Source organism: Sturnus vulgaris, chromosome 5 (assembly GCF_052056855.1).
Source record: "Sturnus vulgaris isolate bStuVul1 chromosome 5, bStuVul1.hap1, whole genome shotgun sequence".
Taxonomy (NCBI): Eukaryota; Metazoa; Chordata; class Aves; order Passeriformes; family Sturnidae; genus Sturnus; species Sturnus vulgaris.
In genome coordinates, this window is record NC_142247.1 from 4,243,313 (window position 1) to 4,257,594 (window position 14,282).

The following is a 14,282-nucleotide window of genomic DNA, read 5'->3' on the forward strand; positions in this document are numbered from 1 at the left end:
AACTTCTTACTTTAAAGCAGCCACCAGATTCTATTGCTAACCACCAGATATTTTAAGCTAAAAAAATCCCTTTAATTTCAATCCATGAGGACTTTCTCCCCATCTTCAGACTAGAGATCAGTAAAACAATTTCCCTTCAGAAATAAATTATCATTGATTTTTCACGCCATCCAGGAATACCCCAATGCACCCACAATCCCCCTGAAAGTCAGACACATCAAGTGAAGGTAATTTCAAGGAGAAGATCTGCCTTGGTATAATATGGAATTGAGCTATGCATCAGCAATAGACATATTAATTTAGGGAAATGCTTGGCTTAAAACAATAAAAGCAGTTCTCAATATCTTTACTAGTAAATGCTGATCTGCTGTTCCACTGTATCCTGAGAATAAGCAAACATTTGAAGACGACGAGAACAGAATATGGTACAGAAAATGTAGAAATTTGACAATTAAATAGGAATGTAATCAGAAAAGAGTGAGCTTAAAAATACTGAAATTAGGTGCTTTAAAATAAAGCTTCTCGTTTGTGCATTTGCAGCATTACACTGACAGTAGCTTTTAACAGGCAACTTATAATATTCATAAAAATCACTATTAAAATTAATGGGCCTAAAACCCAAAAGAATGAGAAAGTGAAAACACATTCTGAGAGATTCTCACTTCTTTATATGAAAACTCCAATTGCTTCAATAAAAGCATGAACTAGTTCAGAGGAATGGGAAAAACAGTTATTGTTTCCCTTTATCCTCAAATATTCCAAAATTATCTCTATTATTCTAAGTCTGCAAAGCAGGAAAAAGTACTCCCTGGCCCTTGTCTTCACTCATTCTTTTCCATGTTCAAGTATTTAATTTTATTTAATATTTGTCTGAACAGAAGCCTGTCCTTATGTTTACTGTTTCCTTCCTAGCCTTTACCTCTCCTGTGTTTCCACATCCATTTCTCTGGTGGGTGGTTGGCATCACTGTACATTATTCACAGGGGAATGCACTGCTCACACATTCTCTGCTTTGCTCTTGGATACTTCTCAAATGGCTTTTTAATAATCCTCCTAACTAATAACATTTTCATAAAACTATTTATTCTGAGATTGCTCTCCTATGGCTAATCAGAACCCATCACATATATTTAAGATTGCTTCTCCTGACATATATAAATAAATACATACTTATGCTGAATTTCACCTGCTCCTTTATCCATGGGTTCCAGTTATGAGATACTTGTGGAGCTACATAGATTATCTTTCACTTAAAAATCCTGAAAAAAACAGTAACTATAATTTGGAATTGCACAAAAATGTAGTCTCATTTACAGAAAATATTACATCTGCCATTTTTTAGCTGTGCTCTAGAAGGACATGGACACCTGTTGCTGGATCACCATGTTCCTCTAGCTTTCATTTCCTTGCATTTCCTGCCCTGCTTTGGAAAATCGTCTGACCCCAATGATATCAAACTTTAGGAAGAATTCAAACGCAAGCAACAAACGCAACATAATGGTTTAAGTGAATTTTGTTGATGAATTTTAACTGACTACAGACATCTTCTAAAACGTTCATATCATCCTCCTTTAATCATGACTAGCAGACTAAGTTATCAATATAGTTAAGTTTTTCCCATGCCTGCATTGACATTTGAATGCACATCAAATTAAGGAGATGAAAGGACTGGTGCTGACTTCTAGTGTGTTACAACCTTCTGTCAGTTCTGAACACAATTTGCAGCCTAAGTCTCAATTCCAGTTAATATTTGCACATCACAGCCACAGCAGTTGTTCTGATACCTCCTAAGAATGTGTAAATTTTAGACAAAGAGAAAAATTTAATAGGAAAAGTGCTGATGAAAGAATAGTCCGATTTCTATATTGAAAAAATAGTTTAATGGTGACACCAATTTGGGCAGTTTAGTAAGCAAGATTAAAGATAATACCGATTTAGAATGAAATTAATTAGGTTTAGTACTATCTGAAATGAATTAGAAGTAAGTATTTTTAAGGAAATGCTTGAGTATTTGTTCCCACAGTATAGCATTAAAAAAAAATCCACGTGTATTATTTTTTTAAAATGAGTTCTGAGTTCTGCCTGAGGTCCCCATCATCGCCCCATCTCCCTTTCTTTTTCTATTGTGCAAAAGAAGAAAAAAGGAGAACAGCAATTTCATTAAACAATGAGACTATGAAATGAGCCATGGTAATTGGGCATTTTTATTCTTGGGGAGAGATGAGTTAGAAACCACTTTCAACGCAGTAAGTAAAAAAAAAAAAAAGTCTTATGAGAGAGACAGAAAAAAAAATCTAGAAGAAGGAAAAATGCAAATTTATTACCATTTCTCAGGCTCATGAAATAAGACACCAAAATGAAAAGAGAGCTGTTCTTCCCCTTCAATGTGCTCCTATTGTTTTGCTTAAATCTGGCCCTCAATGTTTTCTGCTCTCAGGAGAGACCTCCTCACAGGAACCACACCATGTTGTCAACAGCTACATTAATCTCTCTGACAGCTTTTAGGAAAGCAGTTTGAACTCAGATACTAATGTTGGGGAAAAAAAGCCTATGCAAAAAACATCCAGTGGTTAAGGCTGTTGGCACGCACTCAGCTGTGCAGTCCTCACTGGACTCAGTTTCTGGCAGACCATGAAGAGTACCAACCCTTCCCTTTGCCAAAAAGGCAAGAGCACAAATAGCAGGTTTCATCTTCCACTGACACATCATGTTTCTGCCCAAAAGACTGGGTGAAAGTGTGTCTGGGGAATAATATTCCTGATGGATCACAGAAAAATGTTAGGATGCAGGGAGTCTTCTTTCCTCTTAAAAACTCTCAGGCCATATAATGGCTTTCTCTCAATACAAATCTCAATCTGCAGTTAAGGGAAATACTGGGATAATTGGGAGACTGCCTAATGCTAGTTGTAAATAGTTACTTCCATGAAATCTTTCCAGCTGCCTGTTCAAAACTGTAGAGCATTTTTACTTTACATAAGAAATCAAATGGTTCATCTTTTTTAAAGATGTGAAAGGAATGAATTCATCTAACCTGAACATAATAAATGTATGGCAAACTAAACCAAACCATAAGTGAAAACTGATAGAGCAGATGGCTAAGTGTCTATCCAGGGAAATGCTTCTCCACTGCAACTGCCAGGGCCCTTCAAGCTTCCTTTCTGTAAATGTTAGGGTAACAAGTATTCTGAATGGAGCACTCTCTCCTGGTCAGACACAAGAGAAGGTAATTCCTTAACAACAGATTTAATGTCATAAACATTGATTATGTAGAGTAACAGATTCTATCTCTATAAGAACTGCCATATCAATTTAAGGATAAGGTAATGTATTTATTCCAATACTCTATTTTAGACAGAGAAAAAAGCTGCAACTTCTTTCTACAATTAATTTCTGAGATAAATCCTTTTCCATGTTCAGATGTATATCTTTTTTGTTGGTGCTTCAGCATGCAATATTTCATGCACAAGCAAAAATCAAGTTAGTTAGACCTGGCAAATATTCATCAGAAAAGTGCCTTCAATAAAACTGGAGATATGACTGTCCCCACAGTTTCCTTGTGGATCACAGCTCACATTGTAAGAATGTTAATGCATCAAAGCCTAACAAATCCAAGAAAACTAAGAAATGAGAGAGATAAATATAATTTTTTTTAATAGTCACCCCTGCTACCATATACTTTGTATGCAGTTGTTTGGAGAACTAGGTATTGGATTTCTATCAGGAAAAGTTGGAAACTGGTATTAGAAACAGACCCAGATAAACACTCCTAAGTTTTAATATGTATGAGAGATTGTCTTGATGTAAATGGAGAATTACTGTCTTGCTGGGTCCACCAGGCACACATGTGAAAGCATAAGAGATAAAAAAGGGATGCTTTTCTTACCTTGCTGAGCTTACTTTCTGGCAATCTGTTAGTAAATTTTCATGCCCTTCCTTGAAATCTACATTGTACTTTATCATTTCAAAAGAGAAAAGAGGAGAAACCTTTTATGTATGACAGAAGCTCATGCATATGTGCACTAATGTCTTGCTAGGATGGAAATATCCAACAGTGCAACTTTTACATGGAAATATAATGTCACAATAGTGCTACTTCATATTATGCATTTCTATCATTGTGTAGTATTTCTCCACTGTGCAATGAACTTTATAGTCCTATTTCTATGTTGCTGAATGATAAAAATGATTAAGGCAGTAACTCTGTGAAAATGTTTGAGTCTTTTTACAGTTAGAGAGCATTACCATTGAAGAATAACTGAGTCTTGTCTATAATTACTGTATTATTTCACACATATGTAATGAAATGAGGCTGTCTATCCACCATTCATGCATTATCTATGCTCTAAAAGTAGATGTATCCAGGAGTGCTCAATTATGATTTTTTAATTCCCCCAAAAAAGCTACAATTCAAATTAATTCCTTGTCACTCCCTTCAAGAAACCTCCCATCGCTCTAAGTGATGAAATGTGTAGCTAAAAGGTCATAATTTTTGGAACTTCTCCCAGACATCCAAGAAGGATAAGAAAAATCTCTCTTGACAGAAGGCTGTGACATGATCAGAACAAGAACTTGCTTTTTTCAAAGCATCTGCCAGGGTTAAATAAGTGCCTGTATCTACACTAACTGCAACACACTGTGCTGAAAATCACAATCCTCCAAATACATACAGAATGAAAAGTTTGTGAACACTGTATTTTCTGTAACATATTGTAAAAGCTAATGGAAAGGAAAATTTCTACTGGAATATTATATCACTAATGAACCATGATGCATTTTGATGTCTCTACTGCATATGTACATCCTGTTTTGTAATGAAAAGCCAGCTGTCACAGAATCTCTGAGAGAAAGACCTGGAGGGTAAGTTGATTCCAAAACTATTGGCTACTGCTGCCCAAATAAAAAAGGAGGAAAAATTTGCATACAATTATTTCAATTAGATTTTTATGAGCTATAATTTATCTTTAGAGCCTGTATTCGTTCATAATTGCTGCATTTTCACTAACAAAAGTCCCACATAACACCGAGAAGCAGACAGTAAAACATTGACTCATATTACCTCAGCACCACATTTAGCTAAATTATTGAGAACATGTAACAATATTAAGTTTCATCCTATTTAGTAACTGACAAGAAAAAACTCATCCTTTCAAAAAATACTAAAAAATTTCTTTAAAAATGAATTGCAGAGTGAATTGGTACCGATACAGTGACTGATGCCGTGAGCTCTGTCCTGGAGGACAGGATGAGGATGACCTAGACTTGAATGTAGCCTTAAGTGAAATGACAGAAATTACAGCCACTTGAGTAAGTGCTGATGGCACCTGCTCAGGCCCAGGGAATATTAACACCTCCAAAGCTGGGCAGAACAGGGAATGATCCAGGGGCAGGGAGGCCAAAACCTCCCCATGATGTAATTAATGGCTAAAAAGGACTGGGAGAGGAAGAGAGAGAAAAAGAACATTTCGATCTGAGCTCAGTGAGCAGATACATGTTTGATGTGTCAGACTGTTCTCTGGAACAAACCCTGCAGATGCAAGAAGAGATTTCTGCCAGGCTGAAATGGAGCAGCTGACTGTTTTCTGGGCTAAAACGTGTTGAGCTGTACACTCCACTCATCTGGCAGGCAAGGCTGGAATCTGCTATGCCAGTGGTCTATATGGAAATTAGAAATTAGCCAGGAACTCCACACTTGAAAGTCACTTATCCCAGGAAAACACCTAACATATTTAACTAGCATAATCAAATTGCTTCAAATCTGATGATGCCTAGAAAGTTTTCAAGAAGATCTTGAACTTTAAGCTTTGAAAGGTTCACTTCAACCATTTCTTCAGAAATTTTGTACTCACTGCCCAAAATCAAGTTCAGAGATTAATTAGGAAAGCACTATATTGCTTTACTAACAGCCTAATGAGAGCACAGTATCATTTTCATTATGGCACAGTATTACTGTCAAGAGATGTCCACCCCACCTTCAAGATCCAATCATAGCATACCAAGAGGAAATTCCTCAGTAATTTAAGCTACAGAGCTCCACTTGGGTTTTCAGGTTTCTGAGTGCTGGCACTGTGTGCACATGCTGTGGTGCCTCATAACAAAAGCTAACCACAACAGACTACTTCAGCTGGAAGGGACCTCCAGCAACCACCCAGCCCAAACCTCCTGGCCAACTCAGGGCTGGCAAAAGTTAAAGCATGTGGTTGAGAGCATTGTCCATTGCCTCTAAAACACCTGGCAGCCTCGGGCATTGTGGCTGATATTTAATTAATTTAGAAGGTTCATTTGATGAAAGGTATTTGCTTATCTATCAATTTCATTAAGCTTTGCCTGGATCATGGTAAAAACATTACTGAATGTAAAATTGAATATTTGTTTAGTTTAAAAGTAGAGTTCTTTCCACTGGAAGGATAGGTTTTTCCAGTATGACAAAAGAAATACAATATCACAAGAAACAAACTGTATATACTTGCATCTGCAATTCCTGGATTAGGAATATACATTAAATTATCTAAACTTGGGTGTGGAAAAAAAAAGAACTAATAAGTTTACCTGCTTTCTACAGTTGTTCATTAAAGCACTCAAAGACATCTTACACATTATCTGGACATCTAGTTTGTCAGCAGCAATTAGAAACTGATGGATACCTGCTGCAACACATTCAATAGTACACAAACCCACAGAATGGATATTCTGAAAATTCTGGAAAAACTCTAGAAGATGCTGGAGTGATAGAACAAGAAAATATGCATACTTCCTTTCAGAAGCCATTCAAATATAATGAAATTCCAGTAAATCTTACCTTTCTAGGACTAAACAGCATATTAATTATTTTTTACAATAGCCAAGCTTTAGTCACTTCAAGAAAAAATTTTCTACTCCAACCCAAGAGTTTGTTTGGTTTTTTATCCTGCTTACAGGCCAGACACTCATCAACCTCTCAGATCTCTGGAGAGTTGTGGTTTAAGGGAACTCAGGAGGAAAAGACAAATTTGGAAAGCCATTTATCCATCTCACTAGAATTGAGACATTATGGTTTGCATTCTTCCCCCACTCCCCAAAATACCAAATTTCTATCATCAGAGCTCTGTGAATAAACGAACATTTTGTTACTGGACTCAGGAAGAAATAAACCACAGGTCTGTTAGGGACAGGAGGAGAGGAGAGGAGAGGAGAGGAGAGGAGAGGAGAGGAGAGGAGAGGAGAGGAGAGGAGAGGAGAGGAGAGGAGAGGAGAGGAGAGGAGAGGAGAGGAGAGGAGAGGAGAGGAGAGGAGAGGAGAGGAGAGGAGAGGAGAGGAGAGGAGAGGAGAGGAGAGGAGAGGAGAGGAGAGGAGAGGAGAGGAGAGGAGAGGAGAGGAGAGGAGAGGAGAGGAGAGGAGAGGAGAGGAGAGGAGAGGAGAGGAGAGGAGAGGAGAGGAGAGGAGAGGAGAGGAGAGGAGAGGAGAGGAGAGGAGAGGAGAGGAGAGGAGAGGAGAGGAGAGGAGAGGAGAGGAGAGGAGAGGAGAGGAGAGGAGAGGAGAGGAGAGGAGAGGAGAGGAGAGGAGAGGAGAGGAGAGGAGAGGAGAGGAGAGGAGAGGAGAGGAGAGGAGAGGAGAGGAGAGGAGAGGAGAGGAGAGGAGAGGGCACTGTGTGCTTGGGAGCATGTTTATTTGACTGGATTTCAGACAGTCAACCAAAGAACATGCAGATCATATATTTTTAAACCTTTCATAATGTCTTATTATTAATTCCAGCCAAAACCACCAAGACCAAAATTATCTGAAATTGGTGCTTGTGTGTCCTGACCCCAAAGCCAACAATGGTTGCATTAAAAAAATGTTAAATATCTACAGTCCTCTCAGGTTTAATTTTTTTAATCGATTACAAGGCAGAGCCCTTTAAGAGTCTAGAGAGAAGACAGGTCTCCACAACTAAGAAACTGAAATGTGGTCCTGGGTAAATTTTACTTCCAGGAAACCAAAATGTTGCAGTCCTTGAGAGAGGGAGGCTATAAGCAGAGGGCTCTTCTAAAGGAAGGAGCTTTTATTGAACCTGTCACTTGTCATTAAACACTCCATATTTTACCTTAGCCTGATATTTTCATTAGAGCATACAGACCTTTTTCATCTGTGAATGAAAGCATTCCCTTCAGCCTTGTGCTGAATATGGGGAAAGGCTCTCTAAAATCGAGCCCACCCAAACAGGACAATTATGTTCACAAAAGCAAGAAAAGCACTAGGGAAAATCAAGTAACATTAATGCCATGGTAACCTGCACATTTCAATGTTGACTATCACATCACACTTCAATGTTAAATTATTTAATACATTTAATAATGTCTATTTTTAATGTCAGAAAAACTTGCATATCATTATACAGAAAGCACAAGATACCAGTGCAGAATAAAACACTACACAAGCAAAGTGCAGAAGAGTATGTACTGCTCTACAGGGATCTCTAGTTGGAAAACCTGAATAGGAAAAGGTAAAGATATCCATGCTATTTGTATTTTGATATCTATGATCTCTCAACTGCTTAAAACATTTTATAAGTAAAGAATTGGGTAAGAAATTGAAGGGGCAGCTATACATTCTTAAAGAACTCTGATATAAAGCAGCACCATTTTTTTCTGAGCAAAAGCTGCCTCATTGCTACCACCAAAGCTGTACCATCTCCTTGATGTACCAGAAACTGGTGTTAAATAGTTCTAACAGGACTTTAAATTCTCAGTAACTGAAATATCTGAAATATCACTCTCTGTCCACTGCTATGTAGTACAAACATTTTGCATGATTGACTGTTTCTTAAAAAAAAATTTAAAAGTGGTTTCAGTATGCAAATAGAAGCTGAGAGAAAACAAATTTCAGGCTTTTTTCAGAGTATTACATATGTGAAGAAGAAAGCAAAATGAAAAGGAAAAGAATAATTGGGGAGGGAGAGCCAGAAAAGGAAGCCATCCCTTTTAAAATTTGGAAGTGCTACATAAAAACAAAGATGATGGTCTGATGGAATAGTATCATTCAATAAATACATCATCCATGTAATTGCAAGGTAAATGTCAAGCACCAGGTGTCTTTTCAGACTTGAAATATAGATTTACTCAAATGCAGATTAGAGATCTAACCAAATATTGTAGTAGTTTTAGGAATTTTTAAAGACATTTCACTAATACCAGGAAGATTGTGTTATTTAAACATACCTGCCACATAATGAGAGCCTTGTGAATTGTCAAAGCATTACAGGCACAAAACCCATTAGCAGATGTAGAAATCCCACATTCCCGCCTTTTATAAAAGTCTGCAGTTATGAAATCATTCTCTGACACTTGGAACTTAACTATTTCAGTGTCCTGCACATACAAGACTGGAGCTGATGGAGAAAACCACAAAATGGTGCATCTGAGAGCATTCCCCATGGACATATACTTCTGTGGTTCTTTCGAAGTTTTAGCTGAAAACATCCCCCCAGCATCCCACAGAACAAAGTAAAGGGGTATCTGTCTGGAGAGAATTTATCTTTATTAGAGAACCCTTAGGATGTATTCTGTGTCTTCACTGTAGATGTATTAAGATATGTGGCTGATAAAAAGAAACAGAATTTAACCTAGGACAACAAAGGAAAACACCAAAGAAAGGATTGCTCTTTAAAGATTAACAAAATGAAAGACTACAGGGTAGGGTACAGTTTCCATGTTTATTTTCACTCACAAAACGAAAAGTTATTTTTGTAAATTAAAGAAAACACAGTCAAAATGTCTATTATTTCCACACATCATGATATCTTTGGGGTACTCTATGCCAGTAGTTTAATATTTTTATGACAGCAATTGAAAACTTACCATTTGATAAACCTCCTGCAGCTAATCTCAACACACAGCACACTCAAAAATATTCGACTTGCTTTTATACCAGTGACTTTCTTGTGCCTGGGCAGATATGAGGTGACCAGATAACTCTGTGGGGCAGCAGCATGATCATTTCAGAAATAAAGCCAACTGACCAGGAAGCACACCAAGAATTCATGAGGGAGAGTAAACAAGGATGACTACACACAGCAAAGATGGTCCTCCAGTTACTCCACGACAATTCCAGCTTTCCCTAAGAATACTTACTTGGTTATCTTTCACTTACTGAAGAAAAGACCCCAGTGTAAGGTAGAAGCAGCTGGGAAAATACACAAAACAGCTAAAGAAAAAGGCTGTTAGAAGAGCAGAGAAGAAAGAAACATCACACCAATCTCAATGCGGAATTGATATAATTATTTCAACGATGCACTTCATAACCAAGTAGACAGTTAAAAATACATTTTCCTGTTATGAAAATTGACTAAGATACAAAGGCAATTGAGAGAGGCTGCTTTCTTTGAAATGGTGTAGGATAGATGTGTCCTTGTAAACAATCAGTACCAAAGTTGTTAGGTAACAGCTATGAAAACAGATCAGGAGGTAGAGCAGAGAGCTGGCTCATTATCCCAATTGCATTAATTCTATCCCCATGTTACCTGAAGCTGTTGGGAGCTGTCATTAAGGTTATCCTCTCGTCTCCTGGCCTCCTCCAGCATCTGTGCACTCTTCTTCTTCTCCACTTGTTCTTTGTGCTTCAGATTTGCTACTTTCTTGTTTTGATCTTTGACTTGCCTGCAAAAGAGAGGAGCACTCAGAGCGTGGCCCAGAGCTGCTTCTGTCAGCCCCAGCGCTGGGCAGCTGGGCCAGGGAACAGCGGGACCATCAAGTGCCACCACCTCCTTGGTGGCACAAGGTCACCAGCACCAAACTCATCCTCAAGCATTACCCTCAACTGTTAATTCAGCCAAAAGAAGGCTTCATCTTGCTCATTACTATTAACCTAAACCAGAATATTTCTGAAACAAAGGCATTATTAATTATTTGGTATAAACTATTAATCAAAAGATGCACCTGTCCTCTTCTGACTTTAGGGAAGAAAACTCTTCTCTGTTCACACACACACACACACGTACATATAAAACCACAAACATCTAATAACCTGTTTTCCTTTGGGTGCCACTGTATCTAATGTGAGGAAAACGGGAGGAGTGAAAGGAAAAACTATTGAAACATGACTTGAATATAGAGGATTACCTACGAGAACTAGGAAATCTATTTCCAGAAGTAAAACAATTTCTTTTCAACCTCAAGATCTACCTGTTTTCTTGATATTTTGAGGGATTTCCTATCCTTTCTTTTTACATAAACAAGACACAACAAGTAAGAACAAACTATTTGAACATAATTTCCTTTTCTCTTGCACCTATGGACTATTTTTGATGATCCTGGCAGCTACCATTGCCTGCAGACAGGGTTTGGCCTTTCAGGGCATTAAGACACATGGAGTATTGAATCTAATTACAGACTCTTTAATCTCAGTCTCCTGACCACAGAGAACTTAAGTCTAAACTTTTAGTCCAATCAAAACAAAACAGGCTAGCTTTGCTTCCTCAGCCCTTTTCTCCATAATTATATCTGCAGTTTGGATTTTGGAATAAAAGACAGATTCTCTGGTTGCAAGATCTCCCCAAAACATCTTGCACGTAGTAGAGACGGCTCTTTAATTTACTGTTTAGAAAACAGAATGATATATCAGCTTCAGATCTGGTATGTTATCCACACAGACAGGGAAGAATGTTTCTTCTGTATTTCACAAATACTTTTAGAACAGATCACGAACAACCCTTCTTTAATATTTTCTTCAGAACTCATAACAAAAGCATGATCAAGAACGTATCTCTTTGTGATATATTTATGTTCAAATTATGTGGCATATGACCAGTCAGTGTTTTGAGTTCCTCCAAAAACATGTAGGTTCAACTCTGAGCTCTGCTTTTTTCCAATGTAAGCCAACTGAAGCTGAGAAAATTGTGAAGACAGCAAATTTTCCTTGGTGCTAAAACAAACTATTAGGGTGAAAAAGTGCTGATGGCCTCTGGAGACCAATAAAAAAAGGCAAGTCCTTTTCTGATGATGTTAAAAAATTACTGGCATACTTAACTACCCTGTCCAAGAGTTACAGCTGATTTGAGTCAGGATGCTTTTTAAACACAAGCAGTCTAATTGTTGAGTTATTCTAACCCAGTGCTGCACATTGGCAATGGGCACATTGCCCAGTTTGAAAGCAGACTTGCTCAGTGATTAAACAACTTATTGGAAATATTATGTTGGCACCAACTCAGCTTGTACAATACATGGTTCTATCTGTCCAATAAAATAAACACAGAAAGTACAGCTAAGTTGATGCAGAAAATGAAAATATGTCAGCTCAACAAATTCAATTCCATATGAGAATTTTTACTCAACTTCTAAATTAAAATTAGAGGAATTAAGCATTTTTTTATAAATTTGCAGAGCTAGATTCACATGTTGGGAAATTTATCTTTATTACTATAACCAACTAGTTAGATAAGAGACAACAATATTAATAAAGCCCCAACCCTCACCAAAATATGTCTGAAATAGATAATGTCCAATGTGGTCAAAAATGTTTTCAAACAAAATATTTCAAAGTATGGAGCAACTATTCAAGTATTTCAAAGGATGGAGTAACTATTAGGATATGTACTATTGGCATCCCCCTTCTCATGTCTCAACCAAATTAATGACATTTTAATATATCAGGTAGATGTTTTGAGACAAAGACAAGCTTTATAAAAGTTAAGTCTGGAAATTACCTAGTGCTTGTAATACTGAGATCAATCAGCATAAAACCTTTTACTAGACCAGGCTCCATTTAACCTGGCTTTGAATCATGTGCAAGACACAACTATCTCTCCATATCTTTGACATCAAAAAGGAACAAAAGTTGGGCCATAAACTTTTCAGATTATACAGGTATCTGTGGCATTAACTAAAATTTCCCCAACTGTTTAATTATATAAATCTAAGGTCACATGAAAACTCAAATCTATGAACCCAAAAAGGCTTAGAGTCATTTGATATACGAAAATACATTTCATCTCATCTCAATGCCCATGGTACCAAATGAAAATTTTCACATTTAATCTCATGCAGATAATCATGCAAAAGGTTCAGCATATACAAGCCCACAGCCCTTTGACATTTGCACCATGAAAGCTCTGTGAAGCTCTGAAGACTTCATACTATGGCTTTGTAAAGAATGCTCTTCATTCTCTGCCAGGTAACTTTCAGTCTTCAAAGCCAGTCAGACAATCATCTTTTTATATATGCAAACTATCTTTTAAAATATTTAAATATGTACTCATATTTTTAATATCAAGAGACCTCAAAAGCTTGCTTATTAGGTATCACCCCATTCACTGCTCAGTAAGACAGTTCTGTTGCTATTTTAAACACTGCAGTACTACTTATGATTGTTATAGAACAATTTCATTTTCACACCACCACTGAACAATGTGCAGAATTGGACCACATACTGAACTGGAACAATAAAATAAAATACAGAAAGTACGTGACTTAAGTGAGCATGCTGCAACTGGTACATTTTATGAGGAGACAGGCAAGAGGAAATTTTTTCATAATATATGTACACATGGAAGCTTATTAGGAAGAAACAGAAAGAAAGAAACAAAGCTCTGCAAGTCTCTCAGTTTGAGAGCTTCATTTTGTAAGCTTAATGTTCTTTTAATTCTTTTGAATATAATAGCACATATCCCAATCAAAGGGACAGTAAATTTTTTAAAATTTCATAATCTCTAGGAGTATTTTTATTAAAACTGAAAAAAACCAGCACAAGATTAAAGACAGTAAATAGAGAATGACTTATGTATAATGATGGCAAGAGCTTAGAGGTTTATGAATGTCTTCTAGAAAGCACTACTGTTTGTATGTACAGCAACAGCAAACAGCAATTTGAAACGTGCATGTGGACTTCTCATCATAAAATAAAGAGATAATGAACTTCTGAGAGATACAGTGCATTAAATATTACCATAAATACACATTCCTACTGAAACAACTTTGGAAAACAGGACTACAAAAGAGAGAAAGACTTCTGGTGATTCTCATTAAAGGTGGAGAGCCAGGTCACGTTCAGTGAGATAAAGCTTTGAAGAAGATACCAACTGGGACCAGCAGAAACAACAACAAAACTGACAAAAGCAAAAGTACCTCATCTCAGAAGATGCTTATTCTCAGAGTCACCTCAAATCAAATAATAAAAACATTACAGACATATATAAAAGGAGAAAAATCTAATGAGAATGTTTATGCTGAATTACAGTAAAGAATCCCACTCATTTTGAAAATAACAATTTCTTTTGCATTTTTAATAGAAATTTTAAGATAATTATCCTTTTTTGAGAGTCCAGCTCAGAAAAC

At 37.0% G+C, this 14,282-nt stretch overlaps 1 protein-coding gene across 10 annotated transcripts in view; it reads right to left on the minus strand.

Annotated features, from left to right (window-relative positions):
• The window catches only part of ERC1 (ELKS/RAB6-interacting/CAST family member 1), a 275,197-nt gene that overhangs the window by 120,888 nt on the left and 140,027 nt on the right, over positions 1–14,282 (minus strand). For all 10 annotated transcript variants that reach the window (XM_088164633.1, XM_014869999.2, XM_088164632.1 and 7 more), the window contains one exon: positions 10,475–10,610. In XM_088164633.1, coding sequence (XP_088020759.1) covers positions 10,475–10,610 — 136 coding nt within the window. The remainder of the gene's footprint in view (positions 1–10,474; positions 10,611–14,282) is intronic.